Source organism: Brassica napus, chromosome C3, assembly GCF_020379485.1.
Source record: "Brassica napus cultivar Da-Ae chromosome C3, Da-Ae, whole genome shotgun sequence".
Classification (NCBI taxonomy): Eukaryota; Viridiplantae; Streptophyta; class Magnoliopsida; order Brassicales; family Brassicaceae; genus Brassica; species Brassica napus.
Genome location: NC_063446.1, coordinates 58,929,662 through 58,945,368, shown reverse-complemented (window position 1 = coordinate 58,945,368; position 15,707 = coordinate 58,929,662). Strand labels below are relative to the sequence as shown.

Genomic DNA, 15,707 nt, shown 5'->3' with positions numbered 1-15,707 from the left:
TTTTCTCAATCACATTTTTATGATGTTTTAAAATTAGTGTTAAATGTGATCGTTTTCTAAACGTTTTAATGTATTCTTTGTTCATATGAACATAGTATAAATATCAAAATGTAACATCGGATCTTTCATATTAACCATATACATGTAACATAAGTATTATATAGTTGTAAATATAATATCAATTTAATATTAATGTTAATGTCCGCACATGCGTGCCGGCGGTCCACCTAGTACTTAGTAAGAAAACACATATATACCTTTCAGTCATCTCGTTCAGGCGATCACTTAATTCATTTATTCTCTGACATACAATTACAAGAAAAAAAAAGTAAACAAGCAGCAAAACTAATCACTCACTTTCATTGTTAATGACTAGAGGCCGGGCCCGTGCAAGCGCGGAGTTATTTGTGTATGATGTTGTTGTTCAGTTTTACTTAGTGTTAGCGTTTTTAGTTATGTTGTTCTTATATTTATGTTGGTGCGTGCAGTTATTTGGTAGAGCAGAGGGTCGGATGCGGTGAAATTAGTAGGGAAGCAGCTTTTTGTTGTCAAAAAAAAGTTTTTGATAAATTGAAAGAAACATAAACATCTTAGAAAAAAGTCAACAATAACGGCCTCTGCCCAGGATCTCTCCTCCACTTCAATGCTGAACACCAATATATAATTATTATGTATCAATATAAGCCATCCACTTCAATGCTGAAACACCAATATATAATACAGTATGTATCAATATAAGCCATACTTATTAAAGTTTACCTTGAAAACAACCACTGATTAATCAGACACTTGTGTCTTTCCATCCTAATGAAACTCTCATTGTCTCCATAATCATTTCCCCCAGATCCTTGGAGTTGAAAGAACTCTATCCCATTCTCAACAATATCGCTTCCAGTCAAGAAGAGACAATGGATTGGAAACTTTTCAAAAGTCCTCAAATAACAATCTATGTCATTTGGCCGATATATTCCCTAAAGTAAAAAATAAATACTTTTATATAAGCATTAACAAATAACTAATAAACTAGAATCGAAATAACAAAATAAACAAGTTGCTTACTTGTCCATTGAAGGACTGAAAACTTGGAACACACTCAACAGTAACCATGACAGGCACTTCTGACGAAATATCTATCAGAGTTCTCTCAAAATCTTCAAAGAGGGCCACACCCTCACTCCTAAGACGTATGTAAACGATCATTTCCTTGCAGTAGTTCTGCATGAATGTAGCTGCATGCTTAAAACTGCATATCCCTTCCCCTGATACTTGAAAAGAAGCATCAACCCCCTCAACAAACTCGTCGCTTGTCGGAATTGGTCCAACTATCCCTGCTTGTTTAAAAGATGCTGAATGACCTCTGTTTAAGCCGATAGCCCAACAATCAGCTTCAATAAAGAAATAAAATTAATGAGATTCTGCAACTTGAAACCCTTACTACTTTCACGTACAATACAACTAACACACATTGTTTATCGATTGTCAAGATAAAATACATAGAAATCAATTAGTGATTACAGTTACTAGATTAATATTTCAAACAAATAGAAATACTTACATGTTACCACGCCGCGCAACATAAATTGTTTTCCCTCGCATCAGTTTACCATTCAGTTTCAGACCCTATAAACAACAAGTTGCACTTAGAAAGATATAACAAAGGAGAAATGCCAATTTAAAATATTCATGTTACCTTTCAGAACTTTCGACAAGAGACGATCTCTAGAATAAACTAGTACATACTAATACATGGTGATTACATGTCTTACCATAGAGATTTAGTGGTGATTTAAGAGGAATGTCCAAGATCTATTGCAATCTGCAGCAAACAACACAACTTTAGAGCTGATTTTGTGCATTTTATTTTTCTTTGGAATTAGTTTTTCAACTCAAATCTAATCGTTCATCAATTAGTCCTCTTTCTTGAGAATGAAAATTACATTTATAGACATACTCACCAAAGATATAACTCAGTGTTGGACTTATAATTTGAATTTTGAGCACTATGTCCAAAAAAGAAGCATTATAACTAAACCCATTTATAAAGAGGTTGTTTTATAGGATTATACTATTTTCATTAATTTGTTTATAAATTCATTGAGAATGTGACTTCCATAAATATATACATAATACATATAAACGCACCAACAATTGGATATATTTGTCCAAGTTTGTGTTTTGATGTTATATGTTGCTACATATTAGAGTAACCATGTCTAAGAAACCAAGTTCTTGTTTCAGGAAATGGGCAAGATCGTCAATTCTTGTATTGATCAAGAGGATAAAAGGAGATATTTTGGAAATATTCAAGAGATACTTGGAGAGAATGGCACAATGAACAGCATGTAACAAGAATAAAAGATATGAAATGATGATAAATGAGTCACAAGTCATAAGACGGCATTAATTAAACATTACATTGGAGATACGTTACAAACGACCATCATGGTACGTAAGGTATGTGTCTGAAGAGTATTAGTAAACATCATGGTAAATAAACCCGTTAAATAGGACTGTTCAATATGGCAAAACCGAACCGTACCGAACCGAACCGAACCGAAATAGATAATATGGTTTGGATTTGGTATATACCATACAAACCGAATGAATATGATTTTTAAAAAACCGTAGGATTTGGATATAGTTCGGTATATAACCGATAAAACCGAATAAACCGAATAAAACCGATCAAAAAATAGAAACATGTAAATATGTATATATTTTATAACAACGTATGAAAATCATAAGTTCATTTTTTTGCTAATAACTATTACCATATTTTTTACAGTAATAAAATAGTCATGATTTGTAAAACACTTGAACTATAATTAAATAATAATTCATCGCAAACATGCTTCTTATTTTTTTAGTCTTCTTTTGATCTTTTTGCTTTAATTTAACATTGACTAAATTGAAATAAATATTATAAATTTGATGATAACAATTAGTGGAAATTCTTCACAATTTTTTTTATCTATAAACGAATAAAGTTTCGTGTTTAATAGAAGAAACATGACTTTAATGAACGCTAAATGTGAAAGAATATAATAACTTATTTTTTGTGCTTCGTGCTTCTGTTTTATTTTTTTATTTTTTTTTATTATCAAAATTTTGAGCTTTGATTTTAATTATAGATTTGATTATTTTATTAGATGATAGAAACATTTTTTATTTTTGTTCTTTTATTTAAACTTATAATATTTTTTAATAAATGAATGTGTTGACAACAAAACTCTAAAATTCATATAATATGATCCCAAAATAAAGAATTATGTTTTTTGGTATAAAACCGAATAAACCGAAAACCGACGGTATATAAACCAAACCGAACCGAAGTAAATATGAATTTAGAATGGTAGTTATATTTTACTAACTGAAATACCGAAAAACCGAAAAAAACCGAACCGAAACCGAACCGATATCCGGATTGAACACCCCTACCGTTAAATACTACTTCCTCTGTTTTATATTAAATGTTATTCTAACATTTTTTTTGTTACATAAAAAGTGTCACTTGAAAATTCCAATGCAAATTTTAATTACTTTCAACTTAAAATTAATTGCAAAATATATTGATCGTAGAAATAATTCTATTTATCTCGAATATAATTGGTCAAATAGTATAATTAATATAAACTTAATTACATATTATTCACTTTTTTAATCTGTGTGAAAAATGTCAAAGTAACACTTATTTAGAAATAGAAAGATCGAGTATTAGACTTTTATATATATACACAGTTTCCACTGTTAAGATCATAACAAGCAACACATGCTCGTGGACACGCATGTATTGTGTGCCTTGTTCTAAAAATTGGTCGCCTAGCCGCCTAGGCGGCCGCCTAGGCGTTATGCGTCACTATTTCGCCCCGATTTATGCCAAATCGGTTTAAAAAATCGGATATCCGATTTTTTTCCGCCTAGACCGCCTAAATGACCGCCTAGCCGCCTAAATGACCGCCTAGGCGGCCGCCTAATCTATTTTTTTTTTTTTTTTAATAATATTTTTCTTTTTTATTTGATCTAAAATTTTATAAATATCATTTATATTCATAATTTTGATGAAAAATACACTATATTAAGTTTATATATTCTATTTGTGTGTTTTATATAATCTTAAACATGAAAATGTATTAATGTTATACACAATTAAAGATTAACATGTTTTATAACACAGTAAACCATCTAAAAATTCTGCCCCGCATAATTTCCGATTAATCCCCGATTTTTTCTTTAGGCGCTAGGCCCAACCCGACCGCCCGACTAGCGCCTAGCGCGTTCAAGAACAGGGATTGTGTGTAGTTGCACGAGCATTTATTGCATGTTATGAGCTTAATAGTGAAAAATGTGTATATATAAAAAAACTTTAAAAAAATGTAATCACAAATAGTCTTCAAGTGAAATTATGTTATCAGAGTATATGTGAGTTATCAAGTTTTAAAATTTTAAACGCAAAATAATAAAAGGTCTTGTACAAACATGCAAACGCAAAAGAAATGTTTAGATTAGTAATGATAGATATGATATTTAGACTCGAATGATTTTTGTTTCAACGACATTTGATTAGAACAGCAAATTGTGCAAAGCTATAAAAAAGGATTGAGATAGGAAAATAAAATTCTAGTTGTTTGCTTAACTTTACAAGCTGTTAATTAATTAAAATGTAAATTATTTTGAATATTAATTAGCACACAGTAATTAATTAATTAACAGTGTAGGGAGAGATGTTTCGACCATGAGATTCTTTTCTCTTTCGTGGTAAAACGCAGAAGAGGTCCTTCCTTATTCGCCTGTGCCGTTTCTTCATTGCTCAATTGATTTTTGTGTGTGGTCTTCTGGAAATCGAACGAGTGAAGAGCGAAAGAGAATCGAGAGAGAGAGAGAGAGAAGTATGGGTCCTCACGGAGATGGTGACATCGAGAAAATTGAATCGGAGAGTCGTCGACCTATCTCCACAGTCGTCTTCGTCATCGGTACTTTTGGTCCTCTTTCAACAGAACCGATCAATCGATTCTTACTTGGTGTTTAATTCTGATGCAGCGATGCAAGCGGAGGCTCAACCTTTGGTCAACAAGTTCGGACTCTCCGAAACTTCTGATTCTCCGTTAAGACCCCACTCCTCTTGATTCTCCCCTAATCTGTTGATTGAACCAAAGTCCTTATCTTTTTGAGCTTCATGGTTCTTGTGCAGGCTTGGTAAAGGATTGCCCTGGGTTCTCTACCACGGGTTGCACAAAGATCTTCGAATCTATGTAGTCTGCCCTGGAAAAGATGCTGCTTCAGGCATGTTTTTGATATTGCCTCTTTTCATTAGCCTCATAGACATTAATATTAATAGCTAGTGAATTTGGGAATTTAGTTTGGTAGTTGTTGTTCGACCGGTGCAGTATCTATAGTGTGTATGAGCTTGTTGATGTTTGATCTAATGAGCTCTTGAAGCCAAAAGGAAGGCACTTTTTTTTTCCTCTTACAAGTATGTTTCTATTCACTTAAGGTATTAATGGTGCAGGGATAGATAGTGTTGGAACTGTTCCAGCTTCTCTCATTACCTTTGCTTCTATCCAAGCTTTACAACCCGACATTCTCATCAATGCTGGAACCTGTGGTGCCTTTAAGGTTCGTTCCTCCTTTACTTTCTCTTTCTCTCTCTCTGTGCTTGTGAGAATGCCATGCTTGATCATATTTGAATTTGCTTCTCTGATTGCTGATTGGCTGAACAATATTCAGGTTAAAGGAGCCAACATAGGAGATGTATTCCTTGTATCTGATGTTGTCTTCCATGATAGGAGAATACCTATTCCGGTACCTTCTTCTTCTTTTCTCCACTTCTTGTTCTGGTCTTTTTTCCCCATTTCATTTCGCAAGTTCCTGAGGGACTGTTTTGTGTCTCGCTTGTAGATGTTTGATCTGTACGGAGTTGGTCTTCGTCAGGCATTCTCAACCCCCAATCTCCTCAAGGAACTCAATTTGAAGGTTGCTTAGTCAAAAACTGTTTCTCAAGTTTTACGATATCAAAAGCATTGTTAATAAGATTGGTTGTAATCAGATTGGCAGGTTATCTACTGGTGATTCCTTGGATATGTCCACACAAGATGAATCATTGATCATTGCCAATGATGCTACACTAAAGGACATGGAGGTAATGTCATGTTAACACCTCTCTGATTTCTGGAATCTAGCAAGAATATAAAAATATTAGTTGAAACTCTTGTGTGGCTCTGGATTGTTCAGGGTGCTGCGGTGGCCTATGTTGCTGAACTTCTGAAAGTACCAGTCATATTCTTAAAAGCCGTGACCGATCTGATCGACGGAGACAAACCGACGGCAGAAGAATTCTTACAGAACTTGGCTGTTGTGACCTCTGCGCTAGAGGAAACTGCCACTAAAGTGATCAACTTCATCCATGGGAAAACCCTTTCAGACCTTTAACTCTGTACTTGTGCTATTTTTATATGTAACAACCGTGATTCTCATCGTATTCGCAGACTCACTTCCAGTGATCTATAATAATAAAACTTCAAAACTTTCAGACGTTTCCTCTTCCCAGTGTGATCAAAATAGCTTGTTAAGGTTCGTTATTTGCTTTTTACCAATCACTATTATAGTATGAAAGGGAGTAAAGTAACCGGAAAGACATGTAAACACCCATCGATGGTAACTAAATATACAACACAGTGAAATTAATTCGTTACCAAGTCACCTCAGACACAAACGTCAAGATCAAATGTAAAGAAAAAATTGAGCCGTCTCCTTTCCGTATTACATCACTGAGAGTAACTTTATACTACTCCAGACGGAAGCCGGAGAACTAGCTGCCCTCCGAAAACGCTGCACAAGTTAACATGTTTTCAGCTAGGTAGTGTAATAAATAAAGAGGTAAGATAGCGATCACTAAACGGTACCTTTTGACATAGTAGTAACAGAAATCAGCAAGGATGAAAGTCTGAACAATTTCTGAGATGAGAACCATTGATGGCCACAATCCATAACCTAACGCTACCAGCAATCTCCCCCTCGTGTCCACAACCTGTTATTAAACACATACAACATTGTGCACAAGGCTACTTTTCATCATCCAAAATCGACTTTCAATGTATCCAGAGTAAAAACTAGAAAGCTAACCTGTAAAACCCAGTGAGCACAGCTAAGAAACCTTGCTACTCCAAGTGCAAATACATAATGCGCCGTGAACGGTTCCACAATCTGAAAACAACAACCAAAAAAATAGATTCAGAGATTAGAGAGTATAACAAATACCTCTAGCTCAAGTTCTCAATCTTCCCATTGTGAAATAAAGTTGGGGACCTTGGTGTTCTGCATCACTCGCAGCTGAGGCAGCACTGAAACAGCTTCAAGGTAAACACATAACGCCCACGAAATCCTGTTCAATATGTTGTGAGAGGTCGATGGATGGATCAACACAGCTAACACAACACACGGCACAAGCTGCAACAAATAAAAAATCAAAACCAGATAATCGTTACTTTGACTGCCCGTTTCCTCTAATCTAACAATGTAAGCTTTCAGTTTCTTATTGACATACCACATAATAGAGAGCAAAGTTGTCTTTGTCCTCCATGTAACTAGCCCTCAACTTAAAACGGATCATAAAAATAACCCAGAGAGTCGTCCCCAAAGTAGCCAGATCCAGAACGGTGTGTATATCATATTCCATCACAAAGCTGCAATACAGCCTCACAGCTAGAAATATCGCCGTCAGCTCCTGAGACTTCAGCGACAATCCTGCAAAGAAAGAATCAATACACAAAAGTCAAGCAAAAAAGGTACACACTTTCGGATGTGGGTTTGCCTAAACCTTCGAATTATAATTGTAATCCTAAAACCCCTAAATTGCTTGATTCCACAAAAGCTAATTCAAAAAAAAAAACCCTAAAATTGGGATGTTCGAAAACACACAATTAAACAAGAAAGATTGAATTTTTATTACCAGCACATGTCTTTTCCTTCATGAGTTTGTAGATGAGCACGCAGATCCCGATTGAATGAACAGCTTCAGCGGCGACGAAGAGATTGTCGTGATCGTGGACAATGAATCTGAGCAGAACCAGAGCCGCCATGCCGGTGACCACCGCGAGAAAGGCTTTCACCTTCGGTGGCTGCCTCCTCACCCATGACCACACCGTGTGAATCGGACTTTTCATCCTCAACTTTTCGCTTTTTCTCAGATTTTCTCGGCAAAGTGAGAAAAAAAAAGGTAAACTATTTATGAGGAAGCCGAAGGAGATAAAAGAGTCTGGTTCTGGTTGACTTGTGCTTTAAACTTTTCTTGGCCTTAATGGGCCGTGGTTGAGTCCATATCTTTAGGCCCATAATCGTATGAGTTCAAATCTTATTATTAGCTTCGGTGTGGGTATGAATTAGTTGCGGGCATGGTGACATCATTCAGAAGCGCTATCTATCGAATAAGATTTTGTCTCAACATTGTTTCACTTTTGTCCAAACCATCTGTCCAACTACTTTGGACATCAACCTTTGTGTTTACTTCCACTAGTACATTCAACACGTATCTAACATATGTGTGACAGTGTGAGTTTATATAAACGATAAAGCTGTTTGCTCAGAGAACATGTCACTATCCAGATCTCTGGATATTTTCTTACGCACGTCTCATATTTTATAAAACATTTCGTTTTTTTTTTAATATACACGAAACCAATTCCAATTGCTCAATTAATGTGGAACCATATACAGTTCATATATTTATCGCATTTCACCTACTAAAAATAATATCACAAAACTCACACCATGTGGGACTATATCCTTGGTTGCCACAACTTTTTTTTTATTGACAACCCACATTTATTGCGCTGCTGCATAGGTTAGGGTTTATCTTCCTTATATACTACTACTATTGTTTCTAGTGATCAATCTTTTCACCGTCGCTTAATTTGTTTACTTACCAGTTACCGAAGTGTTTTAACATACAATAAAATGTATCCGCTTATATTTTTATCTTTTTTTATCAATTTTTTTTTTGATCAAAACATCCGCTTATATTTTTATCTCCTACATTCTGTATAAAATTTGACTGTTTAAATTTGGTTATGATCTCTGAAATATGCCCTGGTTTTTCTCGGATGTATATTGTATTTGTATGGCACTGATTAGGGGACTAAATTTGAAATTTGTATGCAAAATCTATTTACCAAACAATTTTATAACTGTAAATGATTTTTGTTTGAGAGACTGTAAATGAACATTTACATTTACAGTATATATATATATATATATGGAAGCATAGTCGCTTGAGATGTACCCCAATCGATTATACTCATCGATCTACATAATGATATATTTATTACATGTTCTTACATTAAAAATGGGACTTGTTGGTGATAAGGTGCAAGTATTTAATTAATCTGAAGACATTACACCGGAAGATTGATTTTATACTCTCTTTCGACTTGAACCTCTTATTTTCCAACTGTCCAAAGCCACCGTATTAATGGGCGTGGTTGAGTAGGTAGAGATTTAATATGGCAGTAATTCATAATGATATCTCTAATAGTATAACTTGACTAACAATACAACAAAATAATTTTTACTATCTGCATTTGTAAGTTTGGTATTCCTACATAAATATCCCGGGAAATTTTATTTTACTCATTTATAGTTAGGTCTCTGAATGTGCGAATCGGACTTGGCATGTTCTCAACATGTATGAGTAAGTCCACTTGTAACATCCTTATATATTAAATGAGAAATATTGCAAAATTGTTTTGTAGCCACGTGTCACCATGAGAATAAAATTTAAAATTTTTTAAGAAATTGGTTGATCCATCTTAACTTATAACTAGATCTTGATCCACGCAACCGCGCAAATGTTTTCACTTTTATGTATATATTTTAAATGTTTATATTATTTTTTTCAAATCCAATAATTTTGTTGTTTACATTTTTTTCTATTAAATTAATTGTATGAATCCACCAAGTGTATTATTGTTTCTTTTTATTATAAATATATTTTATTGGATTTCTACTTAATTATTAGAGAACTAATATATACTTTCTTAAAAAAATTAAAATTATTTTATATTTAACATCTTATTATCAAAATTAAATTTACATTTATTTTTTTATTTAATTTTTAAATAATAAACAATTTTATTTGATAAATTTTATTTGATAGTTTTTACAATTAAAAACATTCGTATACACTAATCTTTAAGCATTTAGTATTAGTTATTAGAACATATGATAAAATGAACTAACGAATTTTAAACAAAAAACATTGATAATTGTTTTTAATAAGTTACAATTGAAGGTATATTATTAAAATATAAGTTTATATGTAATGTAATTCAAACATATACAAATTTAAATAAGTCTTTACAACAATATATAAATCTTATCTATTAAAACATTATACATCTTATAAATGGGCCAAGAATAGGGTGGGCAAAAAAAATGAACCAAACCAAACCGAACCGACCCAACCAAACTCAATCCGATCTAAACCAAACAAAAATATATTTCCAAACCATTTGGTTAAAAGTTTTATCAATCCAAATGGTTTGGTTTTGTTAAAAAAAAATGAAGTGATTATTGAATTATATTAACTAATTATATTAATAATATTAAAATTTAAGATATTTCTTTACATTTTTACCACAAAAAAATTAATATATTTAACCAACTAACCTAAACAACTATATTTATACATTTTACTTATAAATAAATAGAAATAAATACATTAACAATAAAATAGAAATATAAATATCATAAACTATCACCAAAACAAAAAAAGTACTTGTGATATATATATATGTTTATCATAAACTATGACCAAAACAGAAAAAATACTATGCAATAGCTTATAAGTTAGTTTCTTATGTACGATTGTTTATATGGTTAATTTGGAAAAATACATAAGATATGTTTATATTTCTTTATAATATTAAATTTGACTTTAGATAACGATTACTGGTTTGACGAATATAAGTAATGATCTTAGAAGTATATTTTATATTTTGTATACATGTGTTTTCAGATAATTTAAAACTTGAAATGCACGGATCAAGATTCTTAAAATACACATTAATGACTTCCTTCAAATCTTATACGAAAGTAGTTATTATAGTCAATAATATATGAGGTGATTTAGTAATGATGTCAAAATGTTATTAAGAAATAAATGAAATATGATTTTCTAGTAATGGTCCATTTTTTAAAATATCACACATGAATCAAGGTTGTGACTTATGTTTTAATATATAAGATATAATTTTTATTAAACTAACTATTAAATTGATAAATAGTGTACAAAAAATATTCTCGCACTTTCCTTAAATAAAAGCTACGGAATTGCCTGATATGAGTAACATATATATGACAATCAATGATTATGAATAATAAATATTTGATAATAATTTTTGTATCTTTGTTCTTTTTTGTTTAATTTTATATTATTAAAAGATATTAAACAACCATATAAATCAGATAATAAAAAATAATTTCTTATAAGTTATATTTTGAATTTTTAAAACGACTATAAATTACGAAAAGCGTTAAATGTGTCACACTAAAATTTTGTGATCAAAGGTTTAATTTTTTTTGGTAATAACAAGATACAAATGACCCTAAATCGTATGAATATAAAGTCTCATTTACTAAACATTCATATTATATATTAATATAGTTTAAAATTAAACTATATAACGTAGTAAAATATTTAAATAAGATAATTTCTAAATTTGTATTGAAAAAGTATTGAAACTTTAATATTTTAATTTTAAAATTTGCATTCAAAAAATCGCACATTAGAAATTTTGTGTTATCATATGAGTATGAATTCTCAATAATAAATATTTATGTTAAATTATACTATATATCTATGTCTATGTCATTGAAATTTAGTTATATACCGTATAAAATAAATAAATGATTGTTTTGATTAATTTACCAAAAAAGTATCATAAAAAAACAAGATGTATTGTTTTGATTTATGTCTTTACTCTAATTTAATTATATACATAATACATAAATGAATAAAAATAAATAATAATAGATAAAAATTAGTTTTATTAATAACATTTTATAAAACAGCAGCTGAGCCTTCCAAGACAGATCCTGATGATCTTGAGGACAAATTCGACTGTGTATCTGATTTTGATTTATATACGGCACACTGGTTTAGTTACTAAAGAAGGGGCCAGGACAAGTAGCACAAGCAGTGTGACTATTTTTCCACATATTTTAAAGTTTCTCTTCTAACCATAATCTGGTTCGCTTCAATTCGGGGTTGGTTGCACGTATATATGCACTCATTAATTCATTTCATGTTTTTACATAAACTATATCGATCGTGTGTGTGAAACAAAAGCAAATAAAAAGTTATCATATATATGCATGGTCATCTTGTAGTATCTGCATTACTTTTTTGTTATTGGCTGTATATATCACAAAGGAAAAAAAACATTTTAATTTATAGATCAAAAGGTTCATGTGATGAAAGTTCTACAATGTGTCTCGTGCAATAGCGTTAATTATGGAAACAAAAAGGTAAACCTGAATGCATTTTCGAATAAAGATAAATAAATAAATAAAACAGATTAGTCAAATTGTTTCAACCACCCTGCATGAAAAGCATGAAAAATTATTGCCGTAGACGGAAATTACAACGATAAGAGATGGACCATGACATAATAATTTAAATAAATGATACCAAATAAAAGAAACCACCGAGTCCCAATTATTGTTGGTAAAAAATAAAATAAGAAAGCTTAAGAAGTAATAATCAAGATCCGTTTTTGAAAATTGCTATGATAAGACCATTATATATACGAGAGGGAGTCTCGCTATAATCATATCATCTTCTTCACTAATACTCAAATCATATAACATATAGTTTCTTTCTTCTTGTAAACTACATTTTCCGGAAAGGAAAGTGTCGTAGTACTGTGTCAAAAAATCTCAGAGGGTGAGAATCCCAATGAGGATCTTACCAGAACCTCGAGGTTCGGTTCCATGCCTCCTTCTCCTCCTGTCCGTTGTCTTTTCAGCGACTCTATCTCTCGCTCGCGTCGTCGAAGTTGTTGGTAACGCCGAGAGCAAGATCAAAACCCCCCATGCATTCTCAGGTATACCACATTAATATTAACATTTTGTGGTATCTAGTGTCATTTTTTTGTAGTTATTTGATAAGTGTGGTTGTTACTTGTCAAAGGACTCCGAGTGACGATTGACTGTAAGGTGAATAAAGGGCATTTTGTTACAAAAGCTTCTGGAAACATTGATGAAGACGGAAAGTTCGGTCTGAAAGTTCCTACTCATGACATTGTCTCCGAGGACGGAGCTTTGAAGGAGGAGTGTTATGCTCAGCTTCATAGCGCGGTAGGAACACCTTGCCCGGCTCATGACGGCCTAGAGTCCAACCAGATCGTGTTTCTATACAAATCTGGAGACAAACACGTTTTGGGTCTCAAACAAAATCTCAAATTTTCACCTGAACTTTGTGTTTCCAAATTCTTTTGGCCTATGCCTAAGTTCCCTCCTTTTAAGGGATTTGATCACCCTTTCCCTCTACCTCCACCTTTGGAGCTTCCACCGTTTCCTAAACCTTGCCCACCACCTCCGGTTCCAGTGTACGAGCCACCTCCAAAGGTGGAGCATCCACCACCTGTCCCGGTTTACAAGCCACCTCCAAAGGTAGAGCACCCACCTCCAGTTCCGGTTTACAAGCCGCCTCCAAAGGTAGAGCACCCACCTCCAGTTCCGGTTTACAAGCCGCCTCCAAAGGTAGAGCACCCACCTCCAGTCCCGGTTTACAAGCCACCTCCAAAGGTAGAGCACCCACCTCCAGTTCCGGTTTACAAGCCGCCTCCAAAGGTAGAGCACCCACCTCCGGTTCCGGTTTACAAGCCGCCTCCAAAGGTAGAGCACCCACCTCCGGTTCCGGTTTACAAGCCACCTCCAAAGGTAGAGCACCCACCTCCGGTTCCAGTACACAAGCCACCAACAATCCCCAAGAAGCCATGCCCGCCTAAGTCGCCAAAGATTGAGCTTCCACCGCCAGTGCCAGTTCACAAACCACCGACTAAGAAGCCTTGTCCGCCCAAGCCACCAAAGAAAGTTGATCCGCCACCGGTTCCAGTCCACAAGCCGCCGCCGAAAATAGTCCTTCCACCGCCGGTACCAATCCACAAGCCGCCAAAGAAGCCGTGCCCGCCTAAAGCGCCAAAGATCAAGCTTCCACCACCAGTACCGGTTTACAAGCCACCACCGAAGATAGAGCATCCACCAATCTACGTGCCACCGGTGATCCCGAAGAAGCCATGCCCGCCCAAAGCGCCGAAGGTCGATCCACCACCGGTTCCGGTCTACAAGCCGCCACCGAAGATAGAGCATCCACCAATCTACGTGCCACCAGTGATCCCAAAGAAGCCGTGTCCTCCGCCGGTACCAATCTACGTGCCACCGGTGGTGATTCCGAAGAAGCCATGTCCGCCACTTCCACCACTTCCAAAGTTTCCGCCTCTTCCTCCTAAATACATTCACCACCCCAAGTTCGGCAAATGGCCTCCGTTGCCGACTCACCCTTGAGAGTTTAATACATATACTTGTATGTAATCAACGTGTTGCTTTTAAAATATTTTTAAAAATATTATCCCTGCATGTTTGAAATTTGGTTTGTTTTGCGACTTTCATCTTTGTCTACTTTCTCTCCGAGTTTTAAGTGTAGACTGTTTGTTCATCTCTTCCAGGAATAATATGGTAATTAATATTATATCCCTTGCTCTTTAGTTATGAGATGATCACAATCTTAGAGCACCTTGAGTTAAGTATAAAAGAAAATCAATAGAGGTTATACTCATGAGAAAACATATTATATTATTTTTTCACATTTTATGCTATAATAATATTATAACAAAATATTATGTTAATTTTTTTAGAATTTTTATTTTAAGATATTACATCAATGAAGATGATTTAAGAATGATCAATGTAGTAATTTAAAAACAAAATATATATAATTAGAATTGTCACCATGCAAAAATTAAGCATAGCAGTGACCATTACAAGAAACATAGCGATTTTTAAAAGATGAAGTGGCATTATTATACTATTTGATGTATGTGGAATAAAAAGTAAAAGAAACTTGTTATGAGATAAGATTTTAGATGATTATCCATTTACATATTATATTATTACTTTTCCTCCAAGTCACCGACTGATGTCATTGTTTAATATTTTCTGATTGCTATAAATATGTATTCCCTCCTCTTATGTTTGTACGACTGAAGTAAGAAGAAGAAATAAAATTATCACAACTCATCTCTCTCTTTACGATTACCAAACAAAAGGACATAGAACAATTAACGCTTGTAATTCTTTTCTTACTTTATTTACAACACGTTATCAGCACGAACTCTCATATATCGGTGAAATCTATCAATCCAAAAGTTCTTAACCCAACCGAGTTATCATGTCGAGTTTTGACAAAGCTCAAAGTAGATGCCTTTGATATTACAAAAAAAAAAAAATTATATAACTTGGGCAGTAGGCCTGGGAATTTAAATCAAAGCCTGCGGGGCCCGCCCCATATGACCCGCCGCGGGGCGGATGCGGGTCGAGCGTTTTGAGAAAATCAAGTCACGGGTGCGGATGCGGGTTAAGACTATTTTATGTGGGGCGGGTGCGGATTGGTGGATTTTGATTTGCGGATACCCGCCAACCCGCAAAATAAAATA

General features: G+C 33.8%; 3 protein-coding genes across 3 annotated transcripts; 2 read left to right on the top strand and 1 right to left on the bottom strand.

Moving 5' to 3' along the window:
* Positions 1 to 4,562: 4,562 nt before the first annotated feature.
* Positions 4,563 to 6,530, top strand: LOC106357695 (5'-methylthioadenosine nucleosidase). Its single transcript, XM_013797379.3, has 8 exons — positions 4,563 to 4,970; positions 5,038 to 5,101; positions 5,189 to 5,280; positions 5,507 to 5,613; positions 5,725 to 5,799; positions 5,896 to 5,970; positions 6,044 to 6,136; positions 6,229 to 6,530. The coding sequence occupies exons 1-8, from the start codon at positions 4,889 to 4,891 to the stop codon at positions 6,424 to 6,426; spliced, it is 786 nt and encodes a 261-aa protein (XP_013652833.1). The 5' UTR covers positions 4,563 to 4,888; the 3' UTR covers positions 6,427 to 6,530.
* An 89-nt stretch (positions 6,531 to 6,619) lies between these two features.
* LOC106357694 (ER lumen protein-retaining receptor erd-2.2) lies at positions 6,620 to 8,257 on the bottom strand. Its single transcript, XM_013797378.3, has 6 exons — positions 7,946 to 8,257; positions 7,541 to 7,740; positions 7,303 to 7,443; positions 7,120 to 7,200; positions 6,900 to 7,024; positions 6,620 to 6,825 (listed from the first exon to the last, which is right to left on the bottom strand). The coding sequence occupies exons 1-6, from the start codon at positions 8,157 to 8,159 to the stop codon at positions 6,777 to 6,779; spliced, it is 810 nt and encodes a 269-aa protein (XP_013652832.1). The 5' UTR covers positions 8,160 to 8,257; the 3' UTR covers positions 6,620 to 6,776.
* A 4,450-nt stretch (positions 8,258 to 12,707) lies between these two features.
* On the top strand, positions 12,708 to 14,743 carry LOC106357693 (proline-rich protein 4-like). Its single transcript, XM_013797377.3, has 2 exons — positions 12,708 to 13,097; positions 13,184 to 14,743. Exons 1-2 carry the CDS (start codon positions 12,950 to 12,952, stop codon positions 14,557 to 14,559), a joined length of 1,524 nt encoding a protein of 507 aa, XP_013652831.2. The 5' UTR covers positions 12,708 to 12,949; the 3' UTR covers positions 14,560 to 14,743.
* Positions 14,744 to 15,707: the final 964 nt, after the last annotated feature.

Bases quoted from the DNA above. Each gene is read 5' to 3' on its own strand.
- LOC106357693 (XM_013797377.3), top strand. From the start codon at position 12,950: ATGAGGATCTTACCAGAACCTCGAGGTTCGGTTCCATGCCTCCTTCTC. The intron at 13,098-13,183 runs GTATACCACATT...TACTTGTCAAAG, and splicing joins AACCCCCCATGCATTCTCAG to GACTCCGAGTGACGATTGAC.
- LOC106357695 (XM_013797379.3), top strand. From the start codon at position 4,889: ATGGGTCCTCACGGAGATGGTGACATCGAGAAAATTGAATCGGAGAGT. The intron at 5,102-5,188 runs GTTAAGACCCCA...GTTCTTGTGCAG, and splicing joins TCCGAAACTTCTGATTCTCC to GCTTGGTAAAGGATTGCCCT. The intron at 5,281-5,506 runs GCATGTTTTTGA...TTAATGGTGCAG, and splicing joins TGGAAAAGATGCTGCTTCAG to GGATAGATAGTGTTGGAACT.
- LOC106357694 (XM_013797378.3), bottom strand. From the start codon at position 8,159: ATGAAAAGTCCGATTCACACGGTGTGGTCATGGGTGAGGAGGCAGCCA. The intron at 7,025-7,119 runs GTTAGCTTTCTA...GTTTAATAACAG, and splicing joins GTGCTCACTGGGTTTTACAG to GTTGTGGACACGAGGGGGAG. The intron at 6,826-6,899 runs GTACCGTTTAGT...TAACTTGTGCAG, and splicing joins TGTTACTACTATGTCAAAAG to CGTTTTCGGAGGGCAGCTAG.